The sequence below is a fragment of the Girardinichthys multiradiatus genome, chromosome 19 (genome assembly GCF_021462225.1).
Source record: "Girardinichthys multiradiatus isolate DD_20200921_A chromosome 19, DD_fGirMul_XY1, whole genome shotgun sequence".
In the NCBI taxonomy this organism is placed as follows: Eukaryota; Metazoa; Chordata; class Actinopteri; order Cyprinodontiformes; family Goodeidae; genus Girardinichthys; species Girardinichthys multiradiatus.
In genome coordinates this window covers 12,165,446-12,188,222 of record NC_061811.1, presented here as the reverse complement: position 1 = coordinate 12,188,222, position 22,777 = coordinate 12,165,446, and the positions used below count along the sequence as shown (strand labels likewise).

At 41.9% G+C, this 22,777-nt stretch overlaps 3 protein-coding genes across 10 annotated transcripts in view; 1 reads left to right on the top strand and 2 right to left on the bottom strand.

Annotated features, from left to right (window-relative positions):
- The window catches only part of ktn1 (kinectin 1), a 30,745-nt gene extending 30,122 nt beyond the window's left edge, over window positions 1-623 (bottom strand). For 4 of the 5 annotated variants that reach the window (XM_047345143.1, XM_047345146.1, XM_047345147.1 and 1 more), the window contains exon 1: window positions 474-623. The gene's annotated coding sequence lies outside the window, so the exon portion shown is untranslated. Of the gene's footprint in view, window positions 1-437 lie in introns of all 5 variants that reach the window. The other variant, XM_047345144.1, reaches the window with a different exon arrangement.
- Window positions 624-926: 303 nt separating this feature from the next.
- msh4 (mutS homolog 4) lies at window positions 927-15,189 on the bottom strand. Of its 2 annotated transcripts, XM_047345810.1 has the most exons (20): window positions 14,829-15,189; window positions 14,122-14,250; window positions 13,874-14,037; window positions 13,655-13,765; window positions 13,407-13,522; window positions 12,167-12,340; window positions 11,894-12,066; window positions 11,734-11,801; window positions 11,402-11,476; window positions 11,254-11,318; window positions 9,774-9,943; window positions 9,538-9,674; window positions 9,324-9,427; window positions 8,720-8,844; window positions 6,913-7,113; window positions 6,708-6,826; window positions 6,485-6,613; window positions 6,091-6,265; window positions 5,923-6,011; window positions 927-1,370 (listed from the first exon to the last, which is right to left on the bottom strand). In XM_047345810.1, the coding sequence occupies exons 1-20, from the start codon at window positions 15,025-15,027 to the stop codon at window positions 1,176-1,178; spliced, it is 2,718 nt and encodes a 905-aa protein (XP_047201766.1). In that variant the 5' UTR covers window positions 15,028-15,189; the 3' UTR covers window positions 927-1,175. The 2 variants fall into 2 exon arrangements, with proteins under 2 accessions (XP_047201766.1, XP_047201767.1); XM_047345811.1 differs by lacking the exon at window positions 6,485-6,613.
- A 921-nt stretch (window positions 15,190-16,110) lies between these two features.
- Window positions 16,111-22,417, top strand: vcpkmt (valosin containing protein lysine (K) methyltransferase). Of its 3 annotated transcripts, XM_047393187.1 has the most exons (6): window positions 16,111-16,395; window positions 18,086-18,199; window positions 18,291-18,363; window positions 20,109-20,238; window positions 21,929-22,048; window positions 22,138-22,417. In XM_047393187.1, the coding sequence occupies exons 1-5, from the start codon at window positions 16,112-16,114 to the stop codon at window positions 21,997-21,999; spliced, it is 672 nt and encodes a 223-aa protein (XP_047249143.1). In that variant the 5' UTR covers window position 16,111; the 3' UTR covers window positions 22,000-22,048; window positions 22,138-22,417. The 3 variants fall into 3 exon arrangements, with proteins under 3 accessions (XP_047249143.1, XP_047249141.1, XP_047249144.1); XM_047393185.1 differs by lacking the exon at window positions 20,109-20,238; XM_047393188.1 differs by lacking the exons at window positions 18,291-18,363; window positions 20,109-20,238 and having other exon boundaries at window positions 18,086-18,188.
- The last annotated feature ends 360 nt before the right edge of the window (window positions 22,418-22,777 follow it).

Below are 22,777 nucleotides of genomic sequence, written 5' to 3'. Positions count from 1 at the left end.
TCCCCTGTGACCCGGACATGAACGTTATGAGTGACCTCTCTTCCTAAATTCACCAAGGAGACCACTTTAAGTTCAGAGAGACTCCAGTTCAGCCTATGAATGAGCTAGCTAACAGAGCTAACTAACGGGAGACTGCCATCAACGCTAGCCGGTCAGTCAGGTTAAATTCACCGGAAATATCTGCCATTAAAGAGCTGACCAAGACAGTGATGCAGAATAATAGTTTGGTTCCCTTACAGAGAGGCTCGTCCCTCTCTGGAGGCGTGGACCTCTGCCCTGACAGGCCTCGTTTGCTCGTACTATCCCAGCCTCCCTCTCTTGAAATCTCTGACCCGGCGCTCTGCTTCTCTCTTCCGCTGCGGCCCGCTCCCAGGCCTGCGTGAGAAACTAAAGAGCAGCTCTGACCAGGACAAACGGCTTTTCTAACCAAAAATTACCCCTATCATCTGCGGGAAAAGCCGTCCTCTTTATACCTGTGGCTCCAGTTGTCTGTTCCTGTTGCTAGTGATGAAATATCGTTGTTCTGCGTTGACTCTGGGAGACCCCCGACTTCCCAGGGCAGCTCCTGGCACTCTCCTCCTGCGCTCTCCGTCACACTCTGCCGTTTCTGGTTTGCGGGGGCGGATCATAAGCAGCCTGATAGGGAGCGCTCGTTTTGTGAACCGACGTACACCGAGGGAATAGGTCATCATACAGATGCGTCTCAAAGAATTAAAATATTGTCGAAAACGTATTTCTGTAATACAATTCAAAAAGTGAAATTCATACTATTAGTGCAAATTAGTTTTGCTTTGTTGTTGCTTTTTTTGTTTTTAATTTTGTGGATATCACCTGGCTTGTTGCTAATTTGGCATTTTATTGCCATCTTGTTATAACATTTGCTTCGATTTTTTTTACTAGCAAATGAAACAATTGGCAAAGATAACTGCTGTGTAACCTTTCCATTTTTATTCATAAACCTTATGTAATTAGCCATCATTTATTTTCATAAAACATATCATTTGCTATTAATTCACTAACATACAGAATAACTAAGACAACTCATCAATGAGCTGTATTATATTGCTCAAATAAGATAACTTGTTAGATTAATAATGCTGCTGAATGGAGAAATTTATTTTACTGCAAGTTATCTCTCTAATGAAGGGCAGAGTCATTTATTTCTGCCACTGATTCTAACTTCCAGAGTCAGTGGGCCTTGCTGGTCCTGCAGCCTGCAGCTCAGCCTCATGCTGCTTCTTCAGTCCTTTCAGATACATACGCAGGCTCTCCGGGTCCAATCTTGAGTTTCTGGCGGTCTGCAAAAGGCGAGTGGCCAGGTGGTACACAGCCCTCTGTCTCTGTGTTTCTGGATCAGTAGGATGTCTGGCCTGGAAGTGTCAGACAGATACTAGGTTTAGTCTCTTCTTAAAGTATTTTTCTGAAATTTACCAGTTTATAATGCCAAACTAGAATAATACTGCTAGCATTGGGTCAGTGTGTAAGGAATTAATGTTGGCCTGTATGGTTGCATATTGTGTGATGTATTGTCATTAGAAAGCATCCACACTCAAGAATCCCTCATGAAGAATAAAATATCGAGGCACGTGACGTCGCCCGGTACGGCAGAGCCGGGGTCCCACCCTGGAGCCAGGCCTGGGGTCGGGACTTGTCGGAGAGCGCCTGGTGGCCGGGTTGCTCCTCGCGGGACCCGGCCGGGCCAAGCCCGAACGAGAGACGCAAGGCCATCCCCCACTGGGCCCACCACCTGCAGGGGGAACCGTGAGGGACCGGTGCAAAGAGGATTGGGTGGCGGACGAAGGTGGAGACCTCAGCGGCCCGATCCCCGGATGCTTAGGCTGGCTCTAGGGACGTGGAATGTCACCTCGCTGGGGGGGAAGGAGCCTGAGCTTGTGCGGGAGGTCGAGAGATATTGACTGGAAATAGTCGGGCTCGCCTCCACGCATAGCGTGGGCTCTGGAATCCATCTCCTTGAGAGGGGTTGGACTCTGTTCTACTCTGGAGTGGCCCACGGGGAGAGGCGGCGGGCTGGTGTGGGTTTGCTTGTTGCCCCCCAGCTCAGCCGTCTCGTGTTGGGGTTTACCCCAGTGGATGAGAGGGTCGTATCCCTGCGCCTTCGGGTTGGGGAGAGGTCTCTGACTATCATTTCAGCCTATGGGCCGAGTGGCAGTGCAGAGTACCCGGCCTTCTTGGCGTCCCTGTCGGGGGTGCTGGATAGTGCCCCTCCCGGGGACTCCATTATTCTGCTGGGGGACTTCAACGCCCACGTGGGGAACGACAGTGACACCTGGAGAGGCGTGATCGGGAGGAATGGCCTCCCCGATCTGAATCCGAGTGGTGTTTTGTTATTGGACTTCTGTGCTAGTCACGGATTGTCCATAACGAACACCATGTTCAAACATAAGGGTGTCCATCAGTGGACTTGGCACCAGGACACCCTAGGCAGGAGGTCGATGATCGACTTTGTTGTCGTATCATCAGACCTTCGGCCGCATGTTTTGGACACTCGGGTGAAGAGAGGGGCTGAGCTGTCCACTGATCATCACCTGGTGGTGAGTTGGATCCGCTGGAGGAGGAGAAAGTCGGACAGACTTGGCAGGCCCAAGCGCATAGTGAGGGTCTGCTGGGAACACCTGGCAGAGCTCTCGGCCAGGGATGTATTCAACTCCCACCTCCGGGAGAGCTTCGACCAGATCCCGGGGGATGTTAGAGACATAGAGTCCGAGTGGACCATGTTCTCCGCATCTATTGTCGATGCTGCTGCCCGTAGCTGTGGCCGTAAGGTCTGCGGTGCCTGTCGCGGTGAGAATACCAGAACCCGGTGGTGGACACCGGCAGTAAGGGATGCTGTTAAGCTGAAGAAGGAGTCCTATCAGCTGTGGTTGGCTTGTGGGACTCCTGAGGCGGCTGACGGGTACCGTGAGGCAAAGCGTGCTGCAGCCCGGGCTGTGGCAGAGGCAAAAACTCGGACCTGGGAGGAGTTTGGTGAGGCCATGGAGAAGGACTACCGGTTGGCCTCGAAGCGATTCTGGCAAACCGTCCGTCGCCTCAGGAGGGGGAAGCAGTGCTTCGCCAACACTGTTTATAGTGGGGGCGGGAGACTGCTGACCTCGACTGAGGACATTATCGGGCGGTGGAAGGAGTACTTCGAGGATCTCCTCAATCCTGCCATCACACAGGAAACAGAGGCTGGGGACTCGGGGTTGAACTCTTTCATCACCCAGGCTGAAGTCACCGAGGTGGTTAAAAAGCTCCGCGGTGGCAAGGCTTCGGGGGTGGATGAGATCCGCCCTGAGTACCTCAAGTCTCTGGATGTTGTGGGGCTGTCATGGTTGACACGGCTCTTCAACATTGCGTGGCGGTCGGGGACAGTGCCTCTGGACTGGCAGACTGGGGTGGTGGTCCCCCTTCATAAGAAGGGGGACCGGAGGGTGTGTTACAACTACAGGGGGATCACACTCCTCAGCCTCCCTGGTAAGGCCTACGCCAGGGTATTGGAGAGGAGAGTCCGACCGATAGTCGAACCTCGGCTTCAGGAGGAGCAGTGTGGTTTTCGTCCCGGCCGTGGAACACTGGACCAGCTCTATACCCTCTACAGGGTGCTCGAGGGTTCATGGGAGTTTGCCCAACCGGTTCACATGTGTTTTGTGGACCTGGAGAAGGCATTCGACTGTGTCCCTCGTGATGCCCTGTGGGGGGTGCTCTAGGAGTATGGAACCGGGGGCCCTTTACTAGGGGCCATCCGGTCCCTGTACGAGCGGAGCAGGAGTTTGGTCCGCATTGCCGGCACTAAGTCGGACTTGTTCCCAGTGCATGTTGGACTCCGGCAGGGCTGCCCTTTGTCACCGGTCCTGTTCATAACTTTTATGGACAGGATTTCTAGACGCAGCCAAGGGCCGGAGGGGGTTGGGTTTGGGGACCAGTGGATTTCGTCTCTTCTTTTTGCAGATGACGTAGTCCTGCTGGCCCCCTCTAGCCAAGACCTACAGCATGCGCTGTGGCGGTTCGCAGCCGAGTGTGAAGCGGCTGGGATGAGGATCAGCTCCTCCAAGTCCGAGGCCATGGCACTCGACCGGAAAAGGGTGGCTTGTCCTCTTCAGGTTGGAGGGGAGTTCCTGCCTCAAGTGGAGGAGTTTAAGTATCTCGGGGTCTTGTTCACGAGTGAGGGAAGAATGGAGCGGGAGATCGACAGACGGATCAGTGCGGCTGCCACAGTAATGGGGGCGCTGTGCCGGTCCGTTGTGGTGAAGAGAGAGCTGAGCCGAAAAGCAAAGCTCTCGATTTACCGGTCGGTCTACATTCCTACCCTCACCTATGGCCATGAACTTTGGGTCATGACCGAAAGAACGAGATCCCAGATACAAGCGGCTGAAATGAGTTTCCTCCGTAGGGTGGCCGGGCACTCCCTTAGAGATAGGGTGAGGAGCTCGGCCATCCGGGAGGGGCTCGTAGTAGAGCCGCTGCTCCTCCACATCGAGAGGAGCCAGTTGAAGTGGCTCGGGCATCTATACCGGATGCCTCCTGGACGCCTTCCTCGGGAGGTGTTCCAGGCACGTCCCACCGGGAGGAGGCCCAGGGGACGGCCCAGGACACGCTGGAGGGACTATGTCTCTCGGCTGGCCTGAGAACGCCTTGGGCTCCCCCTGGAGGAACTGGAGGAGGTGTCTGGAGAGAGGGACGTCTGGGCGTCTCTGTTGAGTCTGCTGCCCCCGCGACCCGGTCCCGGATAAGCGGAAGACGACGAGAGACGAGAGAGCATCCACACTCCCAAACCCCAAAATCTTACTAATTTCATCACCTTGCAATCAATTTTAGGTGCTCGACCAACACAAATTAACGCTTAAATTTGAAAGTGATACATGGTTTTCCAATTTTTTACAAATTCAATGGTAAAACGTTTGGTGACCAGCTGCCTTCGGGCGTCACCAAACTAGCAAACAGAGTTCAACTGTATGGACTTTATCCCAGACAGTCATAGATAAACTTGTGTAGTTGTAAAGTTTACAGCAGAATAAAGATATAAAACAATATTCCACATTTTGAACATCTCACAGAGAACTGTTAAATTCATCATCTTAAATTGCAAAGAGTATGACACAATTGCAATCCTATCAAGACATGGCCGTCCACCTAAACTGAAAGGCCAGGCAAGAAGAGCATTTATCAGAGAAGCAGCCAAGAGGTCCATGGCAACTCTGAAGGAGCTGCAGAGATCCACAGCTCAGGTGGGTGAATTGTACACAAACTTGCATTTTTGAGAGTGGCAAAAAAAAGGCCATCGTTGTCACATTGTTGAAAGCCATAAAAAGTCCCCTTAGCTGTTTGCCACAAGCCATTTAGGGTAGACGGCAAACATGTGGATGAAGGTGTTCCAGTGAGATCCAACCATAATTGAACTCTCTTCCCTTACTACAAATACCATGTAGCAACTAAGAACTGAAACTGCAAATCCCTCCTGAACGCACATAATGTGAAACATGCTTTTCTGCATTCGGGACAGGGAAGCTGGTCAGAGCTGATGGGAATGGAGCTAAATACCGGGTAATCCTGGAGGAAAACTTCAAGAGGCTGCCAAATAAACAGATGTCTAGAGATGTTCTTCATCTCATCTGCCTGAGCTTTAGCTATTTTGCAAAGAATGGGCCAGAATTGTGGCACATTCTTCGTGCTCAACGCTGGGAGCAGCTGTAATTGCAGCTAAAGGTGGTTCTACAAAGTATTGACTCAAAGGGGTCTGAATTTAATTGCAAGTCATAATTTTCCGATTTTTATTTGTTATCCAGTTTGAAATCAAAACCCTTTTTTTCCAACTGCTCAAATATGCACTAGTTTTTGTTTAATTTATTACATAAAATCCCAATAAAATACACAGAACTTTGTGGTTGTAATGTAAAAAGTTTTAATGATCTTTATGAACAATACCAGAAGCTGCTGGCTGACTTTAGAGGCAACTGACTTTGCCTCTTGGATTATACTCGGAGGAAGTGAGGTCATCTCAGCTGCTCTCAGACCTAAAACAGAAGAAAGTGCTTACTGTGATCACTTCCATGGGAAACCTTAACAAAACTGTTCCTAAAACCGACTGGTTACCATAGTGTCTTTCTTCAGAACATCCTCGACTCAGCAGATATGTATGCACCACTTGCTCTGCGCCAGAGTCACTGCTGCGTGTGTGCTGAACCTCCATGTGTTGGTTTTCCACGTTAGGATAGAGAGACTCCAGCTGACAGAGCTCAAGAAAGTGTGTGGCAAACAGTGTGAACACCTGCAGAGGAGAGAAAAAGAGGACACACCTTCATGTATAAAACAACTAAAACGTAGGACGCCTTTGTTTGTTCTGCGGCTTCATGTTGACCAGGGAGGTGCATCAAAAGCAAGAAGAAAGGAGTTATATGGCTAAGAGACAACAAAGGAATCTGAATTATCTGGTTTTTAATTCAGAGAGAGGAGCGGCAGAGCTCAACTGTGCTGATTCATATTTTACCTTTAGGCCAAGGAGGAACTCACAAACTGAGTGACAAATTCCAATGCCTTCTTCAGCACTAGTGCCACGCCCCAATTCATCTATGATGGTCAATGACCTGTCACTCACATTGTGGACTATGTAAGAGATCTCAAGTAAAGAAAACATTGTATTACAAATTAATCCTTCCTTTTTTTAGTGCATGCAAAAACGTGTGCAATCTTTGTGCAAAAAAAGCTCCTACCTCCTTCATTTCCAACATGAAGGTAGAAGAGTTGGTTTCAAAATCATCATCAACACCAATTCTGGTGAAAATCTGATCAGCGATCCGGAAAGAGGCATACTCAGCTGGGACAAAAGAGCCTTAAAGATAATAAACACAGCAGTCATGAAGCAAGATTAAGCTAAGCACTTGCACAGTTTATAAGGGTAGAATATTAGCTGCTGACCTATCTGGGCCATGATCTGACACAGCGCCACCTGTTTGAGGTATGTGGATTTGCCGCTCATGTTGGGTCCTGTTATGATGACAAAGTTGCTGCCCTCGGAGATGTAGCTATTGTTTGAGACAGGCTGCTGTCGGGCCATTCGCTCCAGAATGGGGTGACGACCTTGCTTGATGGCCAGGGTGTCTGTAAATTCTGGACGCACTGGCATCCACAGCACAAACACAAAATTTTTTGTCTGCTGTTTTAAAAAAAGCCTGAGTGCTGCATGTAAATTCAGCATGTCATCAGTGTGTTTAAATAAATACATGATTAGCTGCTAGTTTGCTGTGAAATAAGCCACAGTATCATACATCAGCCATTTCTGAGTGAAGATATGCACTGGTTACAGACAGTTGGCGGCTGCAGTTGTCTCTGCAAATACAGCACATCAGTGAGCGCTTATGTAAAAAGGGTAATCTGAGTACAAGCTGGCTGGGACAGAAGGGGGGCAGGCAGTCAGCATGCATCAATGGAAAGACAGTTTCAGACAGCTGAGGGCCAGCAATTGCCACCCACGTGGCTGTTGGGGGTGGCGCTGCACACAGAAAGAACTGAGCCCAGCAGAGATTTAAGCTTAGTAGAGCAGTTCTGGTTGTCCTATGGAGAACTGATCAAACTTCATGAAGGTTACTAACTAAACCTTAGTACGAATATGTGATTCAAACTGTTCCACTGTAGCTCTGGCTTTATGTGTGGGTTGTTGCCCTGAGGACAGCTGAAAGCCTTGCCTGGGCCTGGGACAAGATCATCTGAGATAGGCCCCCACTCATGACAACTAGTAGAACAATTATGTATATTTACCTTTTCAAGACATGATTGATACTGTATTCTACTTTCTCCAGTCATGATTCACATTCTCTCTTGCTCCCCCCGTCCCTCATCAGCTATATGCTTTTTTAATATTCTTGTTTACTACCGTTTCTAGATGATCTTCCTGCTGTAGAAAGTTACCAGTGACTCAAACCCCCAAAATAAATAGGTTATTAAATTCTTACATTTTTATATTGTTATATGTAATAATTTAAAATAAATTAGACACATATATTTCATAAAAATAAATGCATATTTTTTCAATATGTTTTTAAGGTTTCAATTTATTAATCAATGCCGTAATTAAATTAGGGAATCCAATTGAAATCTTAATCAAATATATGGTATAATCATGCATAAGAATTTTATTTTCTTTATCTTTTGCTTCTTGTGGTGAAAGTATATCATAAAATATTTGTTCATTGCTGCTGTGTCTCAAAAACAACCTGCACCGGTTAACCTGCACAGCAACTCAGCTGCAGAACGCCTTAAAGAAGGTCAATCATAGTGGTTTTGATTGTAAGCCAGGAGGTAAACCAATTCACGATGACTTCAACACATGGTCATGAGGTGAAAATCTTTGTTAAATAATTTTAAATACTCGTACTTGTCGTCTTCCTCTTATCCGGGACCGGGTCACAGGGGCAGCAGACTCAGCAGAGACACCCAGACGTCCCTCTCCCCACACACTTCCTCCAGCCCCTCCGGGGAGGAGCCCAAGGTGTTCCCAGGCCAGCAACTTTGGAAGTTATTGTAACACCAGAAGTCATTGATTTGGTGGTGTGACCTGGTACTTTTGGCAATATGGTGTATCAGACCTACATTTTACTTCACAAACAGCCCTTTTTTTAAAAAAACATTTGATAGTTGAAGGCCCCTCGTCTACCATGGGCTCAAGACAACTGACCCGGTCTTTGTACTGTTGCAAGGCACTGTCATTGAACCCATTGAAACTTACCATAGTCTGAGATTGTGCATGCATTGGCCAGCGAGAGCAGCATGTCCAACATGGATACTGTGTCAGAAAGCTTATAAAGGCAGTGGATGTGCTCATGGATGGTGGTAAGCAGCTGGCATATCACCCTATTGAAACAAACATAAGGAGCAAAATAAAAATAATACCTTATAAATAGCACCCTCTAGTAGACGTCAAATGCTAAAAATAAGTCTTGCCTTTTCTGACTAAAACCTTCCAAGTTTGTCACTGGTTGTGGTTTTAGTGACTAATTAGTGACTAAAAAATATTGTTTTGCTGTGTGAATGTCAATAATAAGTCATTGACAACACACAAAGTAAAAAGTGTGTTATACATTCCAGCTTCAACATGTGAATTAATTAAAATATTTCAAGCTCTGAAGGTACAATAATTTAATTGAAACAATTTATAGAATAAAGATGCAATGAATTAAATAATCACCTTACTAATTATGTCCTTATATTTGATTTTTTTTTTAGACAAGAACAGTCCTAGTAAAAATCAAGGTTTGCATTTTGAAAGTCAGTGATGTAAAACTTAAGTTTACAAAAATGATTCATAAATTAATAGATAGGTGTCTTCTCACACATAAGACATGTGAAAAATCTCCCTCAGGGCCTCATCACAGCGCCCATTCATCTTCATCAGGTCTGCAGTGGTAAAGCCATAGCTGTTCTTCTGCTTGGTGACCTGAAACAGAAGGTTTTCTGTTAGCATGGCGCTATCTTAGTCACCCAATGTTCCTGATACAACTCAGTCTGTTTGTTTGCAGAGCAATTCACATCTTTAAAGGGTTGTACCTTGATAAACTCTGTGGGGAGGTTGCCCTCAGGTAGGACCACTCCATCCAGCTTCATCTGGATAAAGAATCCCCGAGTCGTGCTGAAACTAGTGCGCAACGGCAAGCCGTATTTCTCCCCCAACTTGTTCACAAGTCCTGTACAAAGCAAAGAGACACACACAAAGCCATAAGGTACAAACACATTGTATAAACAATGCAAGAAGAGGGTTTTCACTGAAGATCTGTCACGAGAACCTGAAATGTCGTCTACAATCTCAGTGTAAACTCTGCGTGCAATGTCGAGGAACTCATTGATGTTGGGTCGCACTGCATAACACTTCTGGGTTCGCATGTTTAGGCTGCCTTTTATATATGATGTGTCATAATTTACCACCGTTTTGATCTGTTCAAGGATCACGTCGAATCTGAAGGAAAGCAAAAATGCAAAACCTGGTTTAAAAAAGCAGAGTACAGGTAATAAATGTGTAACTCCAGTCATATTTATTGGCACCCCAGGTAAAGATGTGTAATAAGACTTAAAAAAAATAGATCTTTTTTTGCAGTAGCATCATCTCACTGTAAAATGAATTTAAAAAACAGCCTTTATTCTGAGTACATTTATTCAGTGGGGATGAAATACTAAATTAAGAAATAATTTAGTTGTTTTTAATAAAATTACTGCTGGAACAATCATCTCTACATCTAACAATCCCTTAAAAATAAATTACATTTAAGCATTTGAAAAAAATAAATGTAGTTATTTATGTTGATCAAACATTTTGTGAACTTCTACCAAGGAACACAAGACTTTTATGTTTCCCTGGGGTACAAATATTATGTGACATGGGCCCAGTGGTGGTTCCCACTACTGCGACCGCCATCAGTCTGAACAGTTCATGACCTCAAAGCGACCTGCAAGCGCAGAAAGAGAATACTGACGTCACACAGCAGCACACTGTTTACGGAAGTAAAAAATGGATGTCGGTGTCTGTGTATAATTTTTTGTTATTGAGCAATGGAAACCGACAAAGGTGAAGAAAAAAGAGAGCACTGTTATTAACAATAGCCTTTTGAGGAGCAGTGACTGCTACTTCTGTAGAGAAGTCGGTGTGGATGCTAGTCGGAACCAGAACACTGATGTTAAAGTCGGATGAAATGCGACCAGACTGTTCAGACTGTGGACGCTTTGACAATCATCCGATACGAGATTGGGAAAACACCTGTTCTCACTGCAAAAAAAATGAAGTAATGCCTTTTTGTTTTGTTTAGATAAAGTTTTTTGGTTTATTTTTTGAATAATGTTGCCCCTTTTTTCCTTCCTGTTTACTACTTTTTGGTCTTTGCCACTATTTGGTTCCATTGCAATATATTGATACCTTATTTGGTTTGTTGTATATGTTCCGTTCAACTGTTCAATAAAGAGCTTTGGAAAAAAAAGCGAGATTATGAAAAGAGAAATAGTCAAAGATCATAAAATGATGTAGGAGATAACAAGTGATGCCCTGCTGGTAAAATGGGGTCCATTGACACAGCTTATTAAAACAAATCCTGACATGGAAATTCTATACTTTGAATAAATGTACTCAAATTAAATGTATTTTTCATAATTCAGTGAATATTATGCTGCTGCAATAAATTGTTCATTTAAAGGTTTTTACATCTCTTTACAGAGGGTGCCAGTAAAGTGCCTTGGACTTTAAATATTCACATTTAGAATAAAGAAATGGCTTTGCACCTGTTATCCTCCAGTGTAGTACTGTATGCTTTCAGCAGAGCTGTACTGCATGTCTTTAACACCATCTGTTCAATATTAGTAATGTTTAATAAGCTTTTTAAAATCGTTATATGTATGTTTATTTAAATAATTACCAGCAGGCACAGACCCTTAACTGTGGCACGAGGTCCAGTGTGTGTTTCAACTGGATGACATGCGTAATCTTAGCTTCAGCAGCTTGAACCTGCAAGAGTAATGTACCACAAGTAACAAATGTACCACAAGTAACAAATGTACCACAAGTAACAAATGTACCACAAGTAACAAATGTACCACAAGTAACAAATGTACCACAAGTAACAAATGTACCACAAGTAACAAATGTACCACAAGTAACAAATGCACAAAAAGTAAGCGACAGAAAAGCCAACTTCTATAGAATGTAATTGCTGCAATTTAGTTTGACTCCTAAAGCTGTAAAAATCAAAGCACTGGATGTACCGTCTCCTGCTTTGGGATCTGAACGAGAACAGACAGCAGCCGGTCGATGTCAAGGAACTGACCTATGGCTGAGGGGAGCGAAAAAACACACACTGTCATGCATTATCTGTATGCATTAAAGCTGTGCATGTATGATTAAAAGAAAAAGTAGCTCCTAAACCATTCTTTAGGCCAAAGAAGAGATCCTCGTTTTGCAGCAGCTCTTGTATGGCGTCCAAGCGCGTGTTTATAGTATCCACATCAAGCAGAGGCTCCAGAATATTGGAGCGCAGCCTCCTTGCTCCACCAGGTGTCTTTGTATGGTTCAGTACTCCTAAAAGAGTATACTCACTTCTGTCCAAAGGCAAATAAAGACAGGTTGAAAATCTGTTCATTTACTAAGTCACTACATAAAAACATCACAACATAATTATACAGTTACTTCCTCTCTTACCTGTGGTCTCTGTTATTGACCACTAACTCCAGGTTAGCTGCAGATGCTGAGTCAATCATAGCTGTCTGTTCGCTCCCTTTAAAGATCACTTTCAGAGATTTGGCCGCATAAAAAGAGCTCTGGATAAACTCCAAGTATTTCAGCAAAGCAGCAGCGGTTGCTAAGCAATAATACCTAAAATTATAATAATTCAAGAAACAAGAACAAGAAGTGATGGATCTACAGTGGATTTACAGTGCCGGGCAGAGGTTTGCATATACACATCATCAGCATGAATGTCGTATTGATTTTAAGCTTTAAATGGTGAATTTGAACTTGTTTTTTTATCAGCTTCAATTAACTTTAAAAATAAAGATTTGGTATACAAGTTTTCATTCACTTTGGATTTTTTTTTTAATCTATGCTGGGTTAAAAATATACAGCCAGCCCAACTCATATGTTCATAAACTCCCTTAACAAGTTGCTGAGAAATAATGTGCTTTCTGAAGCCACTCTTCTTATCCAAAATGGTAGATCTCATTTAAACTGGTTGATTTCCTTGCACAAATGCAACTTTTAAGCATAGTTTGTAAGTTTTCAAGAGTGTTGAGGTCGGCGCTTTTCCAGAGGCATTATATTAACGTGCTTCACACCTTCCAGAACTGGTTTTTAATGTGTGTTTGGGATCATTGCCCTGCTGAAAAACCAAAGGTTTGGTGTGGATTTGAAGTGACAGTGAAGAACTTGAAGGTAGTCCTCGTTTTTCCTCAGGCCATCCATTTTGTGAAATGCACCAGTACCACTAGCACTCAGCATGAGGCTGCCACCACTATGCTAGGTGGCTGGTACAGCGTTCTCAGTTTTTAAAGCCTCACCTTGACTCCTCCAAACTTATGTTTTGTCACTGTAGCCAAAAATTGTTTCTCCAGACACATTTGGCTTGTCCATTTCGCTAAGTGAGTGACAGAAAAATGAGGCTAACGCCACGACCTTGCTGTTGGCTACATAAAGTGCTTGGTTTGTTTGTAACTTGCAAAGGGACAATTATCCAAATATATGTATTTGAGCCTCTTTGTCTAAGTTTTAACCGGTAATTTGAATCTACTATAAATTCTTGTTCATAAAATTCATTAAGGTTGCCGTTTTGTTCAAATGAATTATAAAAAGCTAACAATTATTGTGACATTCATGTAAATGGTGAATGTATGCAAACTTTGGACCTGCATTGTATTTTTGCGTCTTCGTGGATTTTGCGGCTTACTTCGCTTGAACTTCCATTAGGACGGTGTTAAATTCTGGAGCGCACAGCTGCTGTATGTACTCCAGCCCTTTCTTCTCATTATAGTACTTTCTCTGGATTGCAGTGAGAGTTACACCCTGAAAAAAACATTACACTGAAATATATTCAGATATCCTAGCTAACTTTAACAATATGCATCCAGCAGTGACTTATTTTTAGTACTTTATTTAAAAAAAATGCTATTTTGAAATATATCTGTGTATTTATACCGGAAAATTCTCTGTGATGAGCTTGAAGAGTTTTGTCCCTTTCCCCTTCTCACTGGATGTGTCTGGCATCAAGATTTCCACCGGCATCAAGATGTGAATCCTGGTTATAACCTTCAGAGGGAAAAATAAGCCATAGCTGCTGTATGTACTCCAGTCCTGTGTATTTTATTGCTGTTCTCACAGGTTTTATTGTTAACTAGAAATAAATTAATAAGTTACCTTGGCATATGTCCCTGTGTCTGCAAACTGAGAAAGTACAAGTTCTGGACATTTTAAGTCAACACTGGCCATGCCAATCTCTCCTCTGGCCAAACCTCGTCCCTCAACTACTGCTACTATCACAGAGGCACCAGCGATTGTGGAAACAGACGAGCCAGTTGTTCCTGTCAAAAGTGATCATTTTGAGTAAAGGAAACAGCTCCATATGAAGTTTAGTTCAGTCAATAATAACCGTGTAGGGTGTCAACCTGTGGGTCCTGAAGAACCTGGTGTCCTCCTGAATTTTGGTGTTCCTCCAGGGTAGCGAACAGAGCAGCTGTCTGAGGAAGACACGAGGCCCATCATGGTTGTGGCAGCATCATGCTGTGTCTCTGCAGCTTTTCTCCGGCAAAACATGGAAGTTGGTCAGAGTTGATTAGAAGATGGATAGAGCTAAACACAGTGAACGTCTGGAATCAAAAACCTGTTCTATGCTGCTAAAGACCTTCGACTAGTTTGGAGGTTCACCATCCAGCAGGACAATCACTCTAAACACACACCCAGAGCTACAATAAGAAAACTTAAGGAAAAGTATATTCATGTGTTAGAATACCCCTATGAAAGCTTAGATCTAAAGCCAATTGAGAATCTGTGGCAAGACTTAAAAATTGCAGTTATTAAATGTTCTATTCATTCGGACTGAATATTTTTGTTTTTGCAAAAAAGTGGCAGAAAGCTGTGTATCCAGCAGGTCAGGGCATGTCCATAAATATTCTAGGGGCCGGAAGACATATGAAAAGCATATTATTTAGATTTTGATTTGTAAAAAGTATTTAAGTTCATAATTATGTGCTACTTGTGTTACCAGTACAATGTCGGTAGAACACACTGAAGTGAACTGTGGTTGTAATTTGACAAATTGTTCAAGGAATGATCACTTTTGCAAGGCCCTGTAAACAATAGTTTTTAAAATCACCTGAGGTCATTCCTGGCTGACATGGAGCATGACTTGAACTAGGAGTATGGACATATGAACTTTGGTAAGACAAAGCAGAAGAAAGAGATGCGGGACAAAAGGATGAGGCGGTAGTTCCCTTCAGGCCGCTTCTGGCACAGGTTTGTCCAGATTCTGATGCTTCACTGCCGGTTATCTCCTCTGTGCTGCTCTGATACATTTTAAATTCTCACAAAGAAATTATCGTGATGAAAAAAATTCAAACTGCGTACTATATATGTTCAAATGTGTTTCGTAGACTTCAACAAGCAGTAAAGGTACGCTTTAAACATCTTTCAAGCAGCTAGCAAAAACTCCAAATCTGAGAACCACCGGAAGTTAGCCTCTGCGCTTGATGCTGTCGCTTCTGGCAAGTGAGAACTTTATTTTGAAAATTGTTTCATGTATTTCAGTGCACAATTAAAAACTTTCAATATAGGTTAGGAACCACAGCCTGCATCTGATTGTTAATCTGGTCAGCAAGTTAACTTAGTTACCCATTTTAAGGGCCAAAAGCACTACCCCATAAGTCAATGAATAGATTATTAAATGGTTCCTTCAATGTGTCATTTGGTAATAGAAACTAAATATTTTAATATATATCTTTTATATATAATTAACTAAAAAGGCCAATAAAAGTATTTATTATTTACAAAACACAACAAATTGTTTAAGTAATTTTTATTAATTGTTTCATGAAATTAATTCGTCTGTCTGCTTCACCCTGGTCTGAAATTGGCTTATTGAGCCAATCCAATTAATTTCACCTTGGGTTGAATAAAGTATTTTTGATTGAACTGAATTGAATTGAACTGAATCCAATCAGATGTTAGAGTCTATTGGATGAGCTATTGTGACATTTTGAATTATATTCATAGTGCAATGTTAAACAGTAACCAGGAAATTATTAAATAACTTAAAGCTTTTGTTTGATTACCACCTTTAATTATTTAATTACACATATAATAAATTGCCATCACTTAAATACTATGAATATATTTATTTTAAAAATTTATTTCCCACATTATTTAAAATATGGCAATACAAATTCAACGTTTTATTTCTTTATGGTCTTATTGTGTCTTATTTATTTATTATTTATCAGATTTGACCTCTTTATAGTGGAATGGTTACCGTATTTCAGGCATATACAGTTAATTCCACAAAAAGAAAGTGAATTTCGGCCTACATGTCTTCAAACTCCATAAATGTTTTCGAATTAGCGGTCTTATTCTGAAAAGAAGTAATACCGGAAGTTCTCTTAAATGCCAACCGTTTCAACTTTGGCCAACATGGCGGCGGAAATAGAGGCCAGCAAATATTTTGTGAGAGAAATTGAAAAGAATGACGGTTGCGTGTTAAGAATGAAGCAGTGCTACATAGGGGACGTCGGTTGTGTGGTCTGGGATGCAGCTATCGTTCTGTCTAAATATTTAGAGACTAAACAGTTTTATAACCCGTCGGCAGGAGCCAACGTGTGGTGTGGCAGGACTGTGGTGGAGTTGGGAGCTGGGACAGGAGTCGTTGGTCTGATGGCAGCAACACTCGGGTGAGATCCGAGATCGAAACCGGACTTGTTCTCCAGTCTGTCTGACTTGCTTTGCATTTAATATATATATATACAGGTCCTTCTCAAAATATTAGCATATTGTGATAAAGTTAATTATTTTCCATAATGTCATGATGAAAAGTTAACATTCATATATTTTAGATTCATTGCACACTAACTGAAATATTTCAGGTCTTTTATTGTCTTAATACGGATGATTTTGGCAAACAGCTCATGAAAACCCAAAATTCCTATCTCACAAAATTAGCATATCATTAAAAGGGTCTCTAAACGAGCTATGAACCTAATCATCTGAATCAACGAGTTAACTCTAAACACCTGCAAAAGATTCCTGAGGCCTTTAAAACTCCCATCCTGGTTCATCACTCAAAACCCCAATCATGGGTAAGACTGCCGACCTGACTGCTGTCCAGAAGGCCACTATTGACACCCTCAAGCAAGAGGGTAAGACACAGAAAGAAATTTCTGAACGAATAGGCTGTTCCCAGAGTGCTGTATCAAGGCACCTCAGTGGGAAGTCTGTGGGAAGGAAAAAGTGTGGCAGAAAACGCTGCACAACGAGAAGAGGTGACCGGACCCTGAGGAAGATTGTGGAGAAGGGCCGATTCCAGACCTTGGGGGACCTGCGGAAGCAGTGGACTGAGTCTGGAGTAGAAACATCCAGAGCCACCGTGCACAGGCGTGTGCAGGAAATGGGCTACAGGTGCCGCATTCCCCAGACCTGGGCTACAGAGAAGCAGCACTGGACTGTTGCTCAGTGGTCCAAAGTACTTTTTTCGGATGAAAGCAAATTCTGCATGTCATTCGGAAATCAAGGTGCCAGAGTCTGGAGGAAGACTGGGGAGAAGGAAATGCCAAAATGCCAGAAGTCCAGTGTCAAGTACCCACAGTCAGTGATGGTCTGGGGTGCCGTGTCAGCTGCTGGTGTTGGTCCACTGTGTTTTATCAAGGGCAGGGTCAATGCAGCTAGCTATCAGGAGATTTTGGAGCACTTCATGCTTCCATCTGCTGAAAAGCTTTATGGAGATGAAGATTACATTTTTCAGCACGACCTGGCACCTGCTCACAGTGCCAAAACCACTGGTAAATGGTTTACTGACCATGGTATCACTGAGCTCAATTGGCCTGCCAACTCTCCTGACCTGAACCCCATAGAGAATCTGTGGGATATTGTGAAGAGAACGTTGAGAGACTCAAGACCCAACACTCTGGATGAGCTAAAGGCCGCTATCGAAGCATCCTGGGCCTCCATAAGACCTCAGCAGTGCCACAGGCTGATTGCCTCCATGCCACGCCGCATTGAAGCAGTCATTTCTGCAAAAGGATTCCCGACCAAGTATTGAGTGCATAACTGTACATGATTATTTGAAGGTTGACGTTTTTTGTATTAAAAACACTTTTCTTTTATTGGTCGGATGAAATATGCTAATTTTGTGAGATAGGAATTTTGGGTTTTCATGAGCTGTATGCCAAAATCATCTGTATTAAGACAATAAAAGACCTGAAATATTTCAGTTAGTGTGCAATGAATCTAAAATATATGAATGTTAAATTTTCATCATGATATTATGGAAAATAATGAACTTTATCACAATATGCTAATTTTTTGAGAAGGACCTGTATATATATATATATATATATATATTACATGTTCTTTTAATATTCACAGTGCTCAAGTCATGGTAACAGACCTAGAAGATTTGCAGAGCCTCCTCGATGCGAATATTCAAGAAAATAAGTCACTCATCAAAAGTGGGTCCATATCTGCCAAGGTACTGAAATGGTTTGTACTTATGTTTAATATCGCACTGGATTACTAAAATGTACTCAAGCTGCATATTTACACCTAACCTTCCTATTTCTTTGAATTAAAGGGGTGAGGATGTGTCAGAGCTATTGCCTCCTCCTCATTACATTCTCATGGCAGACTGCATATATTATGAGCAGGTATTGTGCAACCTTCTACCATTCAGTCCTTTTCAGGGTGAATTAGAACCCCTTTTATCCCACTTGTTATTCTTCTTCAGTTTAGAACATTTTCATCCCTTTTGTCCCTCTCAATCCTTGTAGAACCCTATTTATACCCCTTGTTATTATCATTCCTTTTGAGAACCCTTTACGAACAACTTGTCATTCCCTTTCTTTTAGAACCATTTTCATCCCACTTGCCATTCTCATTCGTTTCAGAATCCTCCTCATTACATTTAACGTTCCCATTCCTTTTAGAACCCCTTTCATCCCACTTTTCATTACTGTTCCCTTTAGAGCTCTTTTCATCCCACTTCCTTTTCTCATTCCATTTTAGAACCCTTTATATTCCACTTTTCATCCTCGTTCCTTTTAGAACTATTTTCATTGCACTTCCCGTTCTTATTCCTTTTAGAACCGTTTTCATCCCCCTTGTCATTATCATTCCTTTTTAGAGACCTTTACAACCAACTTCTTCTTCTTTAAGAACCATTTAATCCTGCTTTTTTAGAACCCTTTATCCCACTTGCCATTCTCATTCATTTTAGAATCCTTCTCATCACATTTAAAATTATTATTCCTATTTATAACCATTTTCGTCCCACCTGTTCCTCTTTCATTCTAGAACCCTGTTCATCCCATTTAACATTGTCATTCCCTTTTAAAACCCTTCTATTCCAATTGTCATTTTCATTGTTTTTTTTAACCTTTTTCTTCCCACTCATCATTCTTGTTCTTTTTAGAACAATTTTCATCCCATTTAACATTCTCTTTCCTATTTAGAATCCTTCCTGTCACATTTATCCTTCTGAAGAACCTTTTCATCCCACTTTTCACTCTCATTCCCTTTAAAACCTCTTTCATGCCACTTACCATTATCATTCCTATTTACAACCGTTTTTTTATCTCACTTTTCTCTTTCATTCATTTGTAGAACCTGTTTCATTCCAGTTGTCTTTCTTATTGTTTTTAGACCACTTTTATCACGCTTGCCATTCTCTTTTGTTTTAGAATCCTTCTCCTCACACTTTGTGTTCTCATTCCTTTTAGAATGATTTTTATTACATTTCCTGTTCTCATTCCCTTTCAAATCCTTTTCAACCCACTAGTGGTTCTCATTCCTTTTTAGAACTCTTTTCATCAAACTTGTCATTCTCATTCCTTTTAGGGCCCTCTTCATCCCATATGTCCTTCCCAGTTCTTTTTACAACCCTTTTCCTCCAATGTTTCATTATCATTCCTATTTATAACCCTTTTCATCTCACCCCCTATTCTAATTCCTTTTTCAAACCCTTTTCATTCCATTTAACATTATCTTTCCTGTTTAAAACCTGTCTCATCACATTTAACATTATCAGTAGCTATGTTTACATGCACATAATTTCCGATCGGATTGAAATGTATTCGGACTAAAAAATAATCTGATGGCACCGTATATATGTACACACAACCAATCAATCCCATCATGATGTGGGTTTATATGCACATGGCTTTATTCGGAATAGAACCACTGAGATGCGCAGATCCAATTATTAAATTTCCCTACAAAAACACAGAAGAAGAAGAAGAAGAAGTACTTCCGTCTTTGCTGAACAACAAAAAATAGCAAACAAAGAAGTAGCGCACCAGTTCGCCTGTCTTCCAATCACGGTTGAGATGTTACTGAACTTCCTAATTAATCTGCGGGCTCAGCAACACATGCTACTGGTCTATCTGCGTTACAGGATGAGAGAGCAGAACGAAATAAGCATCCTTCAAAGTTCTGTGATGCCTCAAACGTTAGCGCCGCTGGCCCTCCCTCCACCAAAGACCAGAAACCAGTGGGGGGAATGTGGGGCGCATATGCGCACTCAGGTCAGTTTGCCTCATTAAGAATAACTTGATCCTGTCAAGCGTTTACATGCATGTTGATCGTATTGTCAATCAGCATAAACCACCCCTCTCAGTGGGATTACAATTTCATTCCAATCCTGCTGAATCCGATCAGAATATTCCGACTGACATGTTTACATGACACATTTTAGGTCCGATCGGCCGTTTATTCCGATAACTTATGTCCATGTAAACGTAGTTATTGCTATTTAGAACCCTATTCATCAAATTTGTCCTTCTCAGTCCTTTTAGAACCATTTTCATGCCACTTGTCATTCTCATTCATTTTAGAATCCTCATCACATTTAACTATCGTTCCTATTTAGAACCATTTTCATCCCACTTCTCTGTATTCCTTCCAGAACCCAGTTTATCCCATCTGTCAGTGACTTTCAAATTTGTTGTTACCCTTCAAACGTTTTTACATATTACATATTTTTACGTTACAACCACCAACTTCGTATTATATGTGCTTTTTATGAGTTTAACCAACATAATTCATAAGTTGAAATCTTTTTATCAAAAAATCTGAAAAATGTAAAAAAAAACAAAAACATTTGTATTCAGCCCACTTTACTTTGATACCCCTCAATATAATTCAGCATGATACGTTTTCCTCAGAAATTGCTAGTAAATAAATTACACACGTGTACATACTAACCTCAGTATGTTCGGTGTAGGTCCTCAGAGGTTTGTTGGAGAATGTTAGTAATCAAATAGCAACATGAAGACCAAGGGACACACCATGCAGGTCAGGAAAAAAGATGTATAGAGTATAAAATATGCAAAGGTCATAAAACAATATCCAAAGCTTTGAAAATCGGACTGAACATTGTTCAATTCATCATCTGGAATTTAAGAGTATGGCATTACTATAAATCTACCACTAGGCTCCCACCTAAACTGACAGGCTAGGGAAGGACATGTGGAAGAACGTGCTTTGGTCAGTAAAGATTAAAATTGAACTCTTTGGTCTACATGCATAGAGGTAAGCTATGTGTGATGGAAAACCAACATTACACATCACCCTGAACACACCATCGCTACAGTGAAACGTGGTGGCAGCATTATGCTGTGGAGGGGATTTTCTTCAGTCGAGAAGCTGGTCAGAGTTGATGGAAAGATTAATGGAGCTAAATACAAGGCAAATCTGTAAGAAAACCTGGTGGAGGCCAGAGGTTTGCCTTGTAATTGAACAACAACCATAAACATACAGCCAGAGGTACAATGGAATGGCTCTGATCAAAGCATATTCATTTGTCAAAGTCTAGACTTAAAACCAGTTATAAACACGTAAATATTGATGTTCACAGATGCTCCCCATCAAATCTGACTGACCGAGTTATTTTCCAAAGAAGAATGTAAAAAATCTAGACACATCCTTGAGAAGATCTGTAGCCATACTTTTAGTGAAAGGTGCTTTGACAAATTTCTACAAATTAATTTGTGAACATTTTAAAAACCAATGTATCATTTTTTTCCCCCACTCTACAATTCTTAACTACTTTGTGTTGATCTGCCACATAAATACACTGAAGTTTGTGGATGTAACAAAATGTGAACAAGTTTAGGAGGTATAAATACAGTAATGAATCACTGTAATAATTTTGAGACTATAAAAAGTATATTTCGCTGCATTTTTCATGTTATGTCACGGATCACTCCTACACAGTCTATTGGTCCGCTGGTGGAGACCTTGAAGCAGCTTTCTGGACCAGAGACCTCCATTATCTGCTGCTATGAGCAACGCACCGAGGGCATTAACCCAGAAGTAGAAGGAAAGTTTTTTGAGGTATGAATATAAACAGATACATATTTCTTTCAAGTTTGTTATAGATCCTTTTTTACTGGGATTTGCTTTCTCACGTTTTTTATTTTCAGTTGCTGCAACAAAATTTCAGTTGTGAGAAGATCCCTTCTGACAAACAGGACCCAGAGTTCAGCTGTCCTGACATCCACATTCTACACATTCGAAGAAAAGACTGAACTTTATGGCATGAAATTTGCTTTGCTGTAAAGATTTATACCAGTTTCAGAAAGATATCAGATTATGACATACAAAAGCCCTGCTGCCTACATAGTGTGTGTGTATTTTTACAATCTTTTACATTAAAAAAAAACAATTTTTTCTTGGCATGAAAATAAAATATTCTGAAACACCGTTTTGATCCGAGACCCTTCTGGTAGCAGGAAGAGTGTGTTTATCTTTCATTTTTGTAACAGACCTTACCCATTATGAACACTGGGGGGCGATAAGCATTCAACTTCAGAAACCTTAAATCGTTCAAGCCTAAACTATTTCCTTAATCTGCATATAAATAATTTATGAATAACACATTTTAGTACTGCATTGAGTAACTTCAAAAAGAAACCCAAAAGTTAAATTACATGGTTGTAAAAAGCAAAGTGAACACACTGCCAATCGTTGCCCCCATATTAGAGGAATTCCATTCAGTGCTCCAGATTAAGAAGATTATGGCTCCTATTCAAGCATAGAACTATGAAGTACGCCCCACACGCT

Bases quoted from the DNA above. Each gene is read 5' to 3' on its own strand.
- msh4 (XM_047345810.1), bottom strand. From the start codon at position 15,027: ATGTATCAGAGCAGCACAGAGGAGATAACCGGCAGTGAAGCATCAGAA. The intron at 13,523-13,654 runs GTATAAATACAC...TGTTTTTTTCAG, and splicing joins TCATCACAGAGAATTTTCCG to GGTGTAACTCTCACTGCAAT. The intron at 6,614-6,707 runs GTAGGAGCTTTT...TCTTTACTTGAG, and splicing joins TCATGTTGGAAATGAAGGAG to ATCTCTTACATAGTCCACAA.
- vcpkmt (XM_047393185.1), top strand. From the start codon at position 16,112: ATGCCAACCGTTTCAACTTTGGCCAACATGGCGGCGGAAATAGAGGCC. The intron at 18,200-18,290 runs GTTTGTACTTAT...TTTGAATTAAAG, and splicing joins TCTGCCAAGGTACTGAAATG to GGGTGAGGATGTGTCAGAGC. The intron at 22,049-22,137 runs GTATGAATATAA...TTTTATTTTCAG, and splicing joins TAGAAGGAAAGTTTTTTGAG to TTGCTGCAACAAAATTTCAG.